At 36.5% G+C, this 17,081-nt stretch overlaps 1 protein-coding gene across 1 annotated transcript in view; it reads right to left on the bottom strand.

Annotated features, from left to right (window-relative positions):
* The window catches only part of ITFG1 (integrin alpha FG-GAP repeat containing 1), a 316,107-nt gene that overhangs the window by 84,431 nt on the left and 214,595 nt on the right, over window positions 1-17,081 (bottom strand). The window contains exon 13 of the mRNA XM_080828159.1: window positions 3,032-3,075. Within this exon, the coding sequence (XP_080684285.1) occupies window positions 3,032-3,075 (44 nt within the window). The remainder of the gene's footprint in view (window positions 1-3,031; window positions 3,076-17,081) is intronic.

Here is a 17,081-nt window from a genome sequence, read left to right as displayed (position 1 = left end):
AATACCTAAAAATCTATATCTATGCATATCATATTCAATCAGCAGAAAACCAAAGACAAAGAGAAAATCCTGAAAGTAATCAGAGAAAACAAATGGGAGGGTGCCTGGGTGGCTCAGTTGTTAAGCATCTGCCTTGGCTTGGATCATGATCCCGGGGTCCTGAGATGGAGGCTCATATCAGGATCCCTGCTTGGCGGGAAGCCTGTTTCTCCCTCTCCCACTCCCCCTGCTTGTGTGCCCTCTCTCTCTGTATCTCTCTCTGTCAAATAAATAAATAAAAAATCTTAAAAAAAAAAAAAAAGAATGGGAGAAAAGATGACTAGGAATCCACATAAAGACCGATACAATTAAGAATGCTTATTTCAGGCTGAAGACTATGAACCAGTTGTGGTACCAATTTGCAAAGCTGTTTATTTTTTTCCTTTCACAAAAGCCCAGAAGCCTAGGTCTAGTACTGAACAAGGTAGATAGTTGGACTAACCCAGGGCTGTAATTCTGCCAGGCATGCACAATGAAAGAAGAGTGCATTATGGGAGTTAAAAGCAATGGCAGGAGTGAGGCTCTGTATGGCAGCTAAAAGAGGAAGATAAAGGCAAGAAGTCAAGAGACTCATGGTCTTAAAGATGAACAGGTACAGTAAGGGGAGAGGGCTGGGAAAACAGGTTGTGGTCAGATTTCTGAATGGATGGCATTATAATTTCAAAACTGTAATAGTTCTAGTAGATAAGGTCCAGAGTATGGCCTGGGGTTTTCAGAATAGAGATGGAAGGACTTTGGGTGGGTTTGGTTTCTGACTTGAATAATTCTTTCCTCTCTCCACGAATCAAATAGACTGCCTATATCAGGTGGGAGCATACTGGCAGCAGAAGAGCTCTTCAAATCATAAATAACTCCAGTGGTAAAGAATATCACATTAGGTGCATTTTCCCTCTTAGTCTCACACAGGGTCATACTTAATATAACACTTTCTGTTATGATCAAGTGGATCTAATGTCAAAGAAGAAGGCCCACTTCTTCATGAAATAATAAATAATTTTACAAGTGGGCACACATTTGATATATGGAAAACTGTGGAAGTACAGTATGCATTTGTTTCTTTTAGGTTGTCATAAAATTGTGATCTATGATATCAGTGGGGAAGAAAAATGATCTATGTGAAGGCAGTTCAACAGGATCTGAACTTCAAAAGAAAGTAATAAATGGATGAATGGAAGGCAGATGTGTTACCTGCAAAAAAGCCCAAAGGTGCTGGACTGTTAGCATAATCATTGTAAGAATAGCTCTGCATGCTGAATTTTAGGTACATGGCTTTCTAAATGATTGTGTTCTCCCTGCAATTAAAATTGCTTTTATTTTAAGATAAAGAGAATGGGAGCATTATTGATCTTAGAAGTATAACCTGCCTTAATCATGCCGCCTTTCCTATTACCTTTTCTCCCAGAACTTGTGGGTAAAATGAGTGGGTTCCATTTCAATGTTTTAAAGTTCTTTGCTTGACCATGTAATGAATAAGGTCAATGAGAGAAAGGAGGACGAGGAAACAGACCCTGACCTGAAAGAGGAACAAAGGGTCTGAACATTTCATGGAATGGATAGACAATACCTGAATAACTGAATTAATTTTAGCCTCTGATTAATTACACCTATGCTTAAAAATTTTTTAAAAAACAGACATATTTTTTAGAGCAGTTTTAGATTCACGACAAAATTAAGTGGCAAGTTCCCCTACATTTTCTGCATTCCCCTCCCCATAGCCTCCCCCACTATACTACTACATTTTCATAATATGAAAGCAGATGGATTTGACCAGGCACTCACATTCTTTCATAATGGATGTGGTAATGCATTGTCTAGATGTTCTCTTCAGTACTGACGTACTTATTCCCTGAGCTACTCTGAGTCACAGCTGGGTTCCTACCTGGAAACTCTTTTCATCCAAAGGGAGCTGATTCCTACCTATTATAAGCCTTTCCTGAGGACTACATGCATGCAGTGTCTGAATGATATGGGAATACAAAAGCCTGACTCCTCTGCCTCTATTTGGGCCATCTTTGAAGAGCCATCCTACCTTCACAGCACCCCATGCATCACAGACCAACTTCTCCTGCCAATTCTTTCCTTACTACTTCACAGTTGTTGCTCCTGAGTTGAGTCTAGATTAAATCTCTGCATACAAATCTCTGGGTCAGGGTCTGTTTCCATATATCTTAAATATGTAATTTCCCAACCATACACACAATATTGGTTATGTAGTGCTTAACTGGGGTAGTAAAAGTATGAGACTATTACCAGAACATCTAGCTATGTGTTCTAGTTCCACTACTTAATAGCTCTATGACTTTGGGCAATTTAATTTCTCTGATCCTCAGTTTCTTCATCTTTACATGGCAGGTAATTCCTTATGAAACAAGGGTTACTATGAGGACCCAAGCTGGAATATATCAACATATGCATATGCACATACACACACACTCAAAATATAATGTAATATTCTTATTACTATTTACATGAACTGGCAATTTCAAAAACTAAGCCTAATTTATTTTTACACTTTATTTCACCAAAACATTCCATTAGATAGTCAGTATTAAGACTATACCAAAAAAATTTATTAATTGTCTACTATATGCTTGACTCTGTACTATGTACCATGCATACAAAGATGAGAGCTTTCTTGACGTCACCCTTGACACCCTTCCAGTCTAGTGTAGAGAGGCATTTAATATAACCAGAAGTGAGTTCAAGTATTATATATGCCAAAATGGCAATGGTGTACCCATAAACAATGGGAGGGGTGCTTATTTTTCCAAGCTATCAGAAAAGGCTTCATAAGAGAGGTGAACTTTGAGGTGAGAATATTTTAGGCAAGGTATTTTATTCTCAGTGAAGTTTTTTTGAGCATTGAAGGACATTTTAATCACTTCTAAATAATAATAATTTGAGTGTAACCTATAACAACTATTTTGTGTATACCTATTATACAGAGATTTTTTCACAGAAAATTTTACAGTTGAGAATTAAGTTTACTTACTGTTATCTTACGAGGACAGTCATTAGAACAGAGACCACTGAGAACTGTGGAAAAATAAGAAAAGGTGATTATTACTGTTACAACCTAAGCTTATATTTAAAGTGAACTCTAATTCCCACCTCCCCCATAATCTATTAATGTGCTCTACTGAGTCATAATCACAGGCAAAAACCAATTCAATTCCTTTAGATCTGGGTAAATCAAGTTTCTGTTGTTCACTTTATACTGATATTTTAAAAGCCTTTATTAAGCAGTTAAGATGCTGCTGTTTTGTGAAATATATAGGTGAGATAATTAATTATAGTGATATCATGCCATACCTACTGTTGGTTCTATTTTCCAAGTGGTTAGCTAAATTCTAAGGATGACTTAGATTCTGACAGAGAAGTGCCAAATGCAAACCAATTAAAATGTATACTGAGAAAAACACATTTAGCATTTTATATCTCAAATTAGACTTTTCCCACTTATCTAGTCAAAGTTTCTGGGTCAAAGATTTTGGGTACCCTCGCTAATTAACTATTATGGGAACACAACTATGAAAGAATTGATGGGTTTATGACAAAAACACAAAAGTAATTTAGTGACATGTTTATTCTATAATCACCAAAAAAAAAAAAAGGTTAGAATGTCTGAATATTATTTAAGTAACATGAGTTTTGAAACACAGTTTTTTTTTTACCATCCCTTCATGTGAAGTGCCCCCTTTGAAGGAAGTTGACATTATATACTATCAAGTATTCTATATGTTATGCATTAAAGAGATGACTGACATTTGTGCTCAGTAAGCATGAATTATCTCAATAATAATTATAAATATTTGTTAACTCAAACATATCCATAGGAAAAAGGCATCTTACATTTATTTATATTCTATGAATGTGAAATGACAATCATAACAGAAATACTTAGGCTGGGCATATAAAGTATAGACAAAGTTTATGAAGTGTATATAAAGTGTATACGAAGACACAAAAAATGAGCATGACATACTTCATCACAAAGGAAGATACCTGTTCATTTGCTATAGTACATTTACATGAACTACAATCTGAGGAAACACTGAAATAAATGTTTTACATTTGCAAAACAGTTTTCAGTGTTTAAGTTTCTTATCCCAGAACACTACCTGGTTCTCGCTCTTTTATTCTCCCAACTTTCTATGACCTAATTTCTCCTCCTCCTTTGTTTCTCTTCCCTAAACTCCAGGTAGATATTGGTACTTTTTTTTTTCTTGTCACAAAATGATTTTCATAAACTTCATTTAAACCAGTATCTTTTTTTTTTTAAAAGATCTTATTTATTTGACAGAGAGATCACAAGTAGGCAGAGAGGCAGGCAGAGAGGCAGGCAGAGAGAGAGGGGAAAGCAGGCTCCCTGCTGAGCAAAGAGCCTCATGCGGGGCTCGATCCTCAGACCCTGAGATCATGACCTGAGCCGAAGGCAGAGGCTTTAACCCACTGAGCCACCCAGGTATCCCTAAACCAGTATCTTGATGAACAGTAATTATTTTGTCACAAGTCTGTCTTTGTACTAGTATGTAAGCTCTGCATCATTTTATCCTTATTTTCTCAGGGCCTAATCCAATGTATTTGCTCAATAAGTACTTGTTGAAGGAGGAAAAGATGGATTATTCAATAAATGGTACTGGATAATTGGCTACTTGGAGGAAAATAAAGTTAGACTTCAACTCAACAGAAATATTACATTTGGCAAGGACACAAATAATATAAAGAACTCAACAGAAAGATAACCTAATTAAAAAACGGGCAAAGGATCTGAATAGGCATTTCTCCAAAGAAGATAGAGAGATATACAAAGCTCATGAAAAGATGTTCAGCATCATTAGCAATCAGAGAAATGCAAACGAAAACCACAGTACAATGCACATTTGGAATATCCAAGATGGGGAAGTAAACTGAATAAATGTCTGAAGGATGAGTAGAAATATATAAAATGTGATTATACACACACACACACACACACACACACACACACACACACACATATTATTTGGCTTTACAAAGAAATCCTGTCACATGTTACAACATGGATGAAACTTGAGGACATTATGCTAAGTGAAATAAGCCAGTCACAAAAAGACAAATACTGTATGATTCCATTTATATAATGTAACTAATGTCACATTCATAGAAACAAAAAGTAGCATAGTGGTTTCCACAGGTTAAGGGTGAGGAAAAGAGGGACGGTTGTTAAATGGGTATACTGTTTCACATTTGCAAGATGAAAAAGTTCTGGAGATCTGTTTCACAACAATGTGAATATACTTAACATTACTGACTGCACATTTAAAAATGATTAAGATGGTAAGTTTTACGTTATGTGTTTTTTTAACCACAATAAAAAAATGGTTAAGTTGGTAAAAAAAAAAAACAAACCAAACCCCAAATAAAATAAACTCCCAAGATACTATTTCACACCTATTAGGATGGGTATAATAAAAAATTCAGATAATAACCAATGTTGGTGAGGAGGTAGAGAAATGGGATCCTTCACACAATTCTGGTGGGGACGTAAAATGGTCTAGCTGCTTTGGAAAACAATCTGGCAATTCCTTAAAGGATAAACTAGAGTCCCCATTTAACCCAGCAATTCCATTCCTAGGAATATCTCAAGAGATATTAAAATAGAAAAATTAAAATATATCCCACATGAAAGCTTGTACATCAATGTTCACAAAGGTATTATTTGTAATAGCCAAAATTCATCAACTGATAAATGGATAAGAAAGATGTGGTATATTCATATAATAGAATATTATTTGGTAATTAAAAGGAATAAAGCATTGATAATGTTACATGGATGATCTTGAAAACATTATGGTATGTGAAAGAAGTCAGTCACAAACATACTTTATAGGATTCCATTTTTATGAAATGTCTGGGATAGGCAAGCCTATGGACAAAGAGAATAGTGGGCCTAGGGCTGGGGTGGGTTGGAGCAGCAATAGGGGATTGAAGGTGATTACTAAAGGGCATGGGGTTTCTTCTGTGGTAATAAGCATTTCTAAAATGGATCGTGGTGTTGGTTGCAAAATTCTGTGAATACACTCAAAGCCACTGAAGTGGGTGAATAGTATGGTATGTGAATTACATCTCAAAGCTGTTACACTACAAAAAAGACATAAACATTTAAAAACTAATGACAGGTTGGGACGCCTGGGTGGCTCAGTTGGTTGAGCTGTTGCCTTTGGCTCAGGTTGTGATCCCGGGGTCCTGGGATCGAGTCCCACATCGGGCTCCTTGCTCGGCAGGGAGCCTGCTTCTCTCGCTGCCTCTGCCTGCTTGTGTGTACTCTCTCTCTCTCTCTCTGGCAAATAAATAAAATCTTAAAAAAAAAAATTTAAAAACTAATGACAGGAGGGTAAACTTCCTTTTAGACATACATTACAAAACCATACTATTGCTCACATACAAAGGGCTTCTAGGTATGCATTCAAAGATGATAATCCAGTAGAAAATGAAGGATATCAAGAAGCAATATCCCAGAAAAGAAAATGCAAATAATCAAAACCATAAACAAAAACACTCAACCTCACCCGTCAGGGGAAAAAAAAATCAATTTTATACCTAACAGGCAAGAAATAAAAGGCCAAGAAAAATGTCTGTAGGAAAAAAAAACAATAAAATAAAAGATAAATGACAAACTAGGAAGAATATTTGCAACACATATAACCAAAGATTAACTTCCTTAATATATATTACAGTACATTTATAAATAAGACAGTGAAAAAAGATAAGGACTGTTTGTAGAAATAAAAATACAAATGACTCTCAGACATATGAAAAGATGCTGAACGTTATGTGGTATAAGAAAAATGCAAAATAAAAGAGACAATACCTTTCACTTATATGATTGGCAAAAATCAAGAAGTTTAACAACCCATTGGTTGGTGAAGGTGTTAGGAAATATACATTTTTATATACTATAGATGAAAGTATAAATTGATACAATTTCTATGAAGGGACATCTGTTAAAATAAAAAATATCCTATAAAGTTTAAAACTAGGCAGAATTAATCTGTGGTGTGGGAAATGAAAACTGGTTATTTTTAGGTGAAGTGGGTTAGTAACTAACAGGGGAGCATGAGGAAGCTTCTGGTTGTTGGTTATATGTGTTTCTTGATCTGGCAATAATTACACAGGTACATTGTATTTTGTGAAATTAGGCCTGTGTACTTAGGTAGCTTTTCTATATGTATACTTCAGTAATTTTTTATTTAAAACATTCACATTATTTTTTACTAATTCTATTTTTAGAAATTTATCCAACAGGATATTCTCTGTGGCATTATTTATAACGACAATAACGAGGGACTGAAATAGCCTTGATATCTCTTTAAAAGAACTCATTATGTTGCATCCATAGTTAAAATAATGAGGCAGCTCTAGATTATATTGCTGTGGTATACTCTCCAAGATATGTTGTTAAGTGAAGAAAGCAGAGCCTAGAACAACCATTTATGTAAAGTAAAAGTATATACACATATATGTTTGTATATACATAAAGTATCTTGGAGAGACACAAAGTCGTCGTCTTGGGAAAAGGAATTAGACCAAGGAGATGGGGAAAGGGAGACTGACTTTTCACCACTTACTCCTGTATTTTTTTCATCATTTGCATGTATTACTTAAAAACCAAATTTATTAATGAAATAAAAATTTAGAGCTCTCAGATCAATAGGTACTAAACTGGACAGCGTCATATGCTGGCAGGAATGTAAATACCTATAGCTTTTGGGAATGGTAATTTGGTATTATTTATTAATATTAAATACCCAGCCCCTCAACTCACTTAATTTCATGTCCGTGAAATATTGGAAACCAGCTACGTATCTACATATCTTCTAGAGAAAATATTAGATAAACTGTGGAACATGTACAGTATTATGGAATGACATGGAGCTACGGAAAGACTGAAGGACATCTGGGCTCTTTCTATATTCTGACTATTGTGGACATTGCTGCTATGAAGATCAGTGTACACGTGCTCCTTCAAATCACTATGTCTGTATCCTTTGGATAAAAAAAAAATGAGATCTTGCCATTTGCAATGACATGGGTGGAACTAGAGGTTATTATGCTATGGGAAATAATTTAGTCAGAGAAAGACAAATACCATATGATTTCACTCATATGTGGATTTTAAGAAACAAAACATGAACATAGGGGAAGGGAAGGAAAAATAAAAAAAGACAAAATCAGAGAGGGAAACAAGCAGAAACTTAACTCTAGGAAACAAACTGCTGGAGGGGTGGTGGGATGGGGTAACTGGGTGATTGGCATTAAGGAGGCCATTTGATGTAATGAGCACTGGGTGTTATATGCAACTGATGAATCATTAAATTCTACCTCTGGAACTAAATAAAATAAGTTCCTCCTTTACTCCCCTAATGAGAGAGACGTGTAAGGAATGACTTGAAAGAGTGTTTATGCTCTCTTGGTGAGATAAAAAAACAAGATGCAGGCAAAAATGTTTAGTAAGATTCTATTTACAAATATATGTGTTGGATGAATCTCACAGACATAATGCTGATAAAGAACACAGAGGTATAGGGTATAATACTGTATGCTTGCTTTTATATGACATTCAAAATAGGGAAAATGAATCTGTGGTGACCGAGATCATAACAATGGATATACTTTTGCAGGGAGTATTGACTGGGTTGGGGGACCTTCTGGGGTACTGCAAATAGCTCATCTTGATCTAGGTGTGGCTAGAAGGGGGTATATCTATATAAAATTTCACCAGACTGTGCATTTCACCTGTGTAAAATTTCACCAAGCTCTCTTCCTCTGTACACCCATCACTATAACTGTTCTTATCACCTCACACCTACATGCCAAGGTGGTCACCCTGGATCTCACCTTTTCATTACGTATATCCATTTTCTTCCCTCTGAACAGTGCTATAAAATTTATCTTCTTCATTCACACAGTTATGTGAACAAACGATCAATTTGATGAAAAATGTAAGGAGTAAGTGTGATCGTTTTATTTGTTAACTTGACTAGACCATGGGGTGCCCAGATAATTGGCCCAAAATTATTCTAAGTATTTCTGTGTGAGCAGTTTTGGATGAAATTTATATTTAATTGGTAAAATGAGTAAAAGAGATTGCTCTTCATAATGTGGATGGGTGCCATCCAATCAGCTGAAGGCCGGAATAGAACAAAAGTCTGACCCTTTCCCAAGTTAAGAATTCGCTGGCCAAATGGCCTATACACTAAAAACATCAGGTTTTCCTGCCTAACAAACTCTCTCCTTCCCTCCCTCCCCCCTACCTCTGTATGTATGCGTGTGTGTGTGTGTGTGTGATACATATATAAAATTGGTTCTGTTTCTCTGGGGAATGCCGACTAATATAGTAAGTTTCTGCAATTATTAGATTGCTGACAATCATCCCTTTGCCACAGACGCCCATTCATCAGTGGATACCATCAACATTTTCCCTGAAGCAGAATTAATTTCTCCTTCTTACTATCTGCTCATTCTCTATTCTGTGATCATGGCCTTCACCTGTAATGTTGTGCCACTAGCCATTTTGGTCATTCCATCTTTCTGGAACTAGGTTCTCACTTACTATTTTCACAGAAGCCTTCTATGATCTTAATAATCTTATAGCACATTTAATTCAAGTATAAAGCACTTTTCACTCTTCTTTAGCTATATTACATGCAAACATCCTCCTCTTTCAAGTAGACAGATTCCTTTTAGCAATAAATGCTTGTTATGTAAGTGGAGGTTTCCAAAACCACCTTCACACACACACACACACACACACACACACACGTACACACACACATGTGCATGTGCACACACATTTTGTAACAGCTTTCAGATATAATTCACATTTTGAGATAGCATTCACCCATTTACAGTGTCCTATTCCGTGGTTTTTAGTGTACTTCCAGAGTTGTGCAACCATAACCATAATCACTTTTCATCACTTCTAAAAAGAAACCCTGTACCCTTTAGCTATTAGGCCCTAGTCCTCCTATTCCCACTCTCAGTCCAAAGCAACCGCTATAATCATCTACTCTGTCTACTTACTTCTCTGAATATTTTGAGGATATTAGAGAAAAAATTCAAAAATGTAGAAAAGAAAGTAAAAATCACTTGTGATTCAATCATCCAGATATTCTCACCAATTTGTTGTAAGATATCACACTGTCATAGGCTGAATGTGTCCCCCCAAAGTTCATAGATTGAAGTTCTAACCTTTGTGCTGCCATATTTGGAGATGGGGCCTCTAAGGAAAAATTAAGGTTAAATGAGTTTTTAAGGGTGGAGCATTAATCTGATGGGATTAGTGACATATTAAGATGAGATATGAGAGAGTTGCTCTCTTGCTCTCTCTCTCTCACTCACTGCACACACAAAGTGGAGGTCATGTGAGCACCCAAAGAGATGGAGGCCACCTATAAACCAAGAGAAGAGGCCTCAGAATGTAACCTACTTTGCTGGCACCTCAATCTTGGAATTCCCAGTCTCCAGACTATGTGAACCAAATTTCTCTTGTTGAAGCTGCCCAGCCCACATATGGAAATTTGTTATGGCAGCCTGAGTAGACTAATACACATACTTAAAAAATTTACATATATGAAGACATGCTACTCATAATTTCGTAATCTTTTTGGTTGACATAATCCAATCTTTTTCTACATTATTAAATATGCTTCTATCACATAACAAGGTATTCTACTGTATGTATGGATAGATATATGGATAAAAATAAACACCCATTCTTGGGGCACCTGGGTGGCTCAGTCAGTTAAGCATCTGCCTTTGGCTCAGGTCATGATCCCAGGATCCAGGGACTAAGCTCCCTGCTCGGTGGGAAGTGTTTCTCCCTCTGCCCCTCCACCTTTCTTCTTCTCTTTCGCATGTGCATGCGTGAGATCATAAGTAAATAGATATTCTTATTAGGACATTTAAGTTCTCCTCCACTCTGTAATCTAACTTTGTCTTCTTTTAAAAACATCACTGGGGAGATCATCCTTACAGATATAGTATATTATACACAAATCTTTGGCACATCCCTGACAATTTTCTTGGGATAACCACAGAATTAGAGTGGTTTCTGGGTGTAATCTTAAAGCTTTTGTTGTATATACTGAAATTATCCTTCAGAAAGGTTATCAGGTGTCTTTTTAGTAAACATTTATTGACCTGGTAAGTGCCAAACTTTGAACAGGAATTTGCTTTCATATATGCTCTTCCTTAATCCTCACAAAAAGATTGGGAGATACGTTTAGTTGACCCCCACAATCATCTTCTTCTTCTTCTTTTTTTTTTTTTTTTACAGAAAAGGACACTGAAGCTTGGGCCAGTACATCACTCAAGGTCACAAAACAAATGGAGCTCTTATGAAAGGACACGTGGCCACTAGACACTAACTCATTTAAAAAACACATTATCCTATTTTTATGGGAGATGGAAAAATCGATGAAGCAGTAGATTATTTTATTTTCTGTACAAGATAAATTGTCTGTGTCTTGTTTAAGATTGTTTGAGAGTATTTACTCAAAATTATATAATAGTCTGTTTCATTTTGTATATATCAAGCTAAAAATTTGGTTCTTGTATCTATTTTTGTTTTTTACAAGATTTCCTTTGTCAAATTTGAATTTTCATATTATAGCAATAGGATCAAGATAAGATTTAAATATATCATACCCATATACATATCATACACATGTTATACATATTATACATACATATGTCTTATAAGAGGAGATATCTACATAATACAAATAGAATACGCATCTCCTTGTTTTCTGCAAGAATAGTTGCAAGAAGGAATCGTAATAATCCTTGAGCCGATTTAACATTCTGGTTGATAATATTGTTTAATTAGGAATTCAGAACTCCTAAATACTATTATGAAGGTTAATCTGTTAAGTTTCCAATCGCAAAAAGGGACACACCTACTCACATACACACTTCTATCTTATTCCTCTCTTGAGTTAATAAAATTAAAAAAAAGTCTGAAAAACATTAGGTTTCTTCAAATGTACAGGCTATACCAGGAAAATTTTTATTTATTTATTTTTTTTAAGATTTTATTTATTTATTTGACAGACGGAGATCACAGCAGGCAGAGAGGCAGGCAGAGAGAGAGAGGGAAGCAGGCTCCCTGCAGAGCAGAGAGCCCGATGCGGGGCTCAATCCCAGGACCCTGGGATCATGACCCGAGCCGAAGGCAGAGGCTTTAACCCACTGAGCCACCCAGGCACCCCAGGAAAATTTTTATTTTTATTTCCCTACTATATTATTCTGTATATTAATGTGACAGGCTCATCTGTACAGTTTAAATCATAACTTACTAAAATTACATACAACTTCAAAAAGAAAGGAAGAACTAAATTAAATGCTGAGAAACACAATTGAGCATACGTTTAATATTTGTATTTGTAGTTCACCTTGTTATCAATAAGGGTTTTTTGTTAGTTTCTGTTCATATCAAATTATACCAAGTTTACAGGTCATGAACGTTCATCAAGAATAAATCCCAAGGGATGCCTGGATGGCTCAGTTGGTTGGGCGGCTCCCTTCAGTTCAGGTCATGATCCCAGCGTCTTGGGATCAGGTGCCACATCAGGCTCCTTGCTCGGCAGGGAGCCTGCTTCTCCTCTGCCTCTGCCTGCTGCTCTGCCTGCCTGTGCTCTCTCCCTCTCTCTCTTTGACAAATAAATAAATAAATAAAATCTTAAAAGAAAAAAGAATAAATCCCCAAATGATTATTTAATACCAACACTGGCTAAAATCCATAAGATCTGCTCCTTTCAGACATCCTATTCATATAGTACAGGAAATTTCATCAAGTGTGTAAGCCAGTGCAAAGTGTGGGCATGGGCGAATCACTTCACTTCTCTGTTTTACAGTCTTAGAAAAATCTTTATAATACTATGGTTGGATAAAATAATTTTCAAGGTTTATCAAAATTCCCGTATCCTAAGATTCCAAACTGGTTTCTGTCTTGCTAGTAGATTGTTTCAGGTGCTTAACATTCTGTCCCAGCACAGATGGAAGTGGTTTGGTTTTAGAGTGCTTTGTTTATATTTGCTCACATACGTCAGAAATGCATAGCAGAACCAGGAGTATAACTTATTTTGTAAGATAATTTTCTGTTTTCTCTTTCCCTGATATGCAAGATCCTACTATTTTAAAAAGTTATAGAATCTATAGACCTATATAGATCACTAAAAGTGATCATATATAGGTACTATTATATGAGACAACCCATGTAAAACACTTGGCAGAGGGCCTGGCCTGTGATAAAAAGCATATATTGGCAATTGCTGTTTGTTTGTTTGTTTTTAAAGATTTTATTTATTTATTTGACAGACAGAGATCACAAGTAGGCAGAGAGGCAGGCAGAGAGAGAGAGAGAGAGAGAGAGAGAGAGGAGGAAGCAGGCTCCCCGCTAAGCAGAGAGCCTGATGCGGGGGCTGGATCCCAGGACCCTGTGATCATGACCTGAGCTGAAGGCAGAGGCTTTAATCCACTGAGCCATCCAGGCATCCCTGTTTGTTTGTTTTTAAATGAATTGTGGATTCTACAATTCTGGATTCTAGTATTTATAAGTATCAGTTTTTACTGCCACAGGTTCTTTTGGTGTGCCTGAAACTGGGAACCACCAGAAACTAGCAGAGAATGCTCAGTGCTCCTGTTAACTATAGATCATCTAATAAGTGACAAAGGGCATAGCTTTTTAAAGATTTTCCAAATGTTTTATAATTGGCTGCCTTATTTTGTAATAAAAAAACAAGTGTTAAACCAAAACTTTACCATTAAAAAGAAGGAATGATGCTTTGAAATTCTCTTGCACAATCAAAAAAGTAAAAGGGTGGACTCTGATGGTGATTTTACAAATGTCACCCTGAAATTACAATTTTAAGACTCCATAATGCCAAGTTTAAGAACAAGTAAAAAGTACCAGTAGTCTATTAATTCAGTGAAAGAAGGTAATTTCTCCAGTGACATCAGAATAAAAATTCCATCCTTTGTGCTTTAGTCAGGAAAACAAACAAACAAAAACAACAAACAAACCAAAAACCCACTCCTAAAGGCTCCAAGGCAGAAAGCTCACATCCTAGAAGTGATAGTTATATGTATCTATATATATATTTTTGTATAAAACTATATGGTTTTAAGTAAAACAATTTTCTTAAGCAACTGCAACAACAACTGGGAAGGCGGGCTAAAATAAAGAGCCCAAATGGAAAATGGAATTTCACAGGGTAGATATACTAGTATATAATTCCAGCATTCCACTATTTGTGTTTTTCACCACGGTGAGCTTCTTAAAGTATTTCTCTTTCTCATTTCAAGTGTCAATTGTTTCCCACTAACCAGCTGATCTTGGCTGAACCACAGTCTAATTTTTAGAAAGTTAAGAATTTTATCCATTTCATAAACTTTTGTAAATTATGAATATGTATTTGTAACATATTACAAAATCCTATACAGATTTATAACATTTTATAATACACTTTTATTTTATTTTTTATAATACCCCTTTATTTATTTATTTATTTATTTATTTATTTTTTAAAAGATTTTATTTATTTATTCGACAGACAGAGATCACAAGTAGGCAGAGAGGCAGGCAGAGAAAGAGGGGGAAACAGGCTCCCTGCTCAGCAGAGAGCCCGATGAGGGGCTCCCCAGGACTCTGAGATCATGACCTGAGTGAAAGGCAGAGGCTTAGCCCACTGAGCCACCCAGGCACCCCTATATTACCCTTTTAAATAGACTGTTTTTTTTTTTTTTAAGATTTTATTTATTTATTTTTTATTTATTTGAGAGAGAGAGACAGAGAATGAGAGAGAAAGAGAGCATGAGAGGGAAGAGGTCAGAGGGAGAAGCAGACTCCCCGCCAAGTAGGGAGCCCGATATGGGACTCGATCCCGGGACTCCAGGATTATGACCTGAGCTGAAGGCAGTCGCTTAACCAACTGAGCCACCCAGGCGCCCCCTAAATAGACTGTTTTAAAGAGTACTTCCTAAGACCCTTAAACTTAAAAACTATAGTTGTTATAAAAAAGATTATTGGAATTTAGAAAATAGTCCATTCACAGAATTAAATGAAAATCTGTAAATAAAATACTTAATGAGCTATTTGAAGTACTGGTTACTAGCAGATTAAATTGGTTTAAAACTAATGACTAATGGAATGTACAATTCCTAAGTTTTCTTTAAAGTGACAATATATAGGATTTTTTCTTTAAGATTTTTATTTTTATTTTTTTATTTTATTAATTTTTTTTTTAAAGATTTTATTTATTTGACAGGGAGAGAGCACAAGGAGGGGGAGTGGCAGGGAGAGCGAGAAGAAGCAAGCTCCCCACAGAGTAGGGGGAGCCCGATATGGGGCTCGATCCCAGGACCCCGGGATCATGACTTGAGCTGAAGGCAGTTGCTTAACCGACTGAGCCACCCAGGTGCCCTGAGATTTTTATTTTTATCTTTAAGTAATCTCTGTACCCAAGGTGGGACTTGAACTCACAGCCCTGAGACTGAGAGTTGCATGCTCTATGGACTAAGCTAGTCAGGCACCCTGACAATACTTAGGATCTTAAGATTCTATTTTTTTAAAAAAAGATTTTATTTAACAGAGAGAGAGAAAGAGAGAGAAAAAGAGTGCACAAGCAGGTGGAGTAGGAGTGGGAGAAGCAGGCTCCTCGTGGAGCAAGAAGCTTAGTGAGGGCCTTGATCCCAAGGACCCTGGGATCATGACCTGAGCTGAAGACAGATACTTAACCAACTGAGCCACCCAGGCACCCCTTAAGATTTCATGTTAAAACACATTATATGTTATAGCTCATGTATTTTTTAACAAAAAATGTATTAATTATTTTTATTAACATATAATGTATTTGCCCCAGGAGCTGGAGCCACTCACACCAAACCCAGCCCCCTGTGCCCTGCAGGAGCATCATTATTAGGGCAAGTCCAACTGTGAGCCAGTGTAGTGGGCCTCTCCCCCAGATGACCAACAGAGGTCCTCTACATGTACCAAGGCCACTGACCACAGAGTACTCCTAAGAGTTGGCTTCAGTTTTGGTGGAAACAGGACCAGACTCTGCCATCCCCACCTCCCCTGCCTTTTTTTTTTTTCCTTTCTTTTTTCTTTAGAATCATGATTATAGTTTCTAATATTTTAGATCAGCCTTCTTTTTGTTTTATTTCTTTCTCTTTTCTTTTCTTTGGAATCAAGCTTATATTCTGTCTGTTTGCCTTTTTCATTCCTATTCCTTTTCTCTTTTTCTTGGGTCAGGTTTGTTTGTTTTGTAATCAGGCTTATCTTAACAAACAAATCAAAGCACACATAGTTAAATGCCCAGACAATCCCGACTGCAACCAAGGAGGAATCCTGAAGACTGACATGTGGGAAAGAGCAGCCAAAACACAATAGCAGAGTGCCCAGAGCATAGCAGCAGAAACACTTCTTGAAGGGCCAGGCCTTGGACAGTGTGTGACCTCTTTTAGCATTATGCTCAGAAGCAGGAAACATAACAAGCTTTTTTAGCATTACGCTCAGAAGCTTTTTTAGCATTACACTCAGAAGCAGAAAACATAACAAGCTTTCATAATATTCAAAAGACGGAAACTTAGCCAAAATGACAAGATAGAGGAATTTTCCCCAAAAGAAAGGTCAAGAAGAAATCAGAGACACAGATTTGCTCAAAACAGATATAAGCAATACATGTGAGTAAGAACTTGAACAACAGTCATAAGATTACTAGTGGCTTTGAAAACAGCGCAGGACACCAGAGAAACCCTTGCTTCAGAGATAAGAGACCTAGAAACTAGTCAGGCTGAAATAAAAAATGCTGTAAGTGAGATGCAAAACCAACAGGATACAATCACAATAGGAGGGAAGGAGCAGAGGAAAGAATAGGTGACATGAAGATGAAATTATGGTAAATAGTGAACCAGAAAAGAGGAGGGAAGGAAAATTATTAGATCATGAATACAGACTTAGGGAACTCAGTGATTCCATAAAGTGCAGTAATATCTGT

The sequence above is a fragment of the Martes martes genome (assembly GCF_963455335.1).
Source record: "Martes martes genome assembly, chromosome: 17".
NCBI lineage: Eukaryota > Metazoa > Chordata > Mammalia > Carnivora > Mustelidae > Martes > Martes martes.
This window is presented reverse-complemented; position numbering and strand designations above follow the sequence as displayed.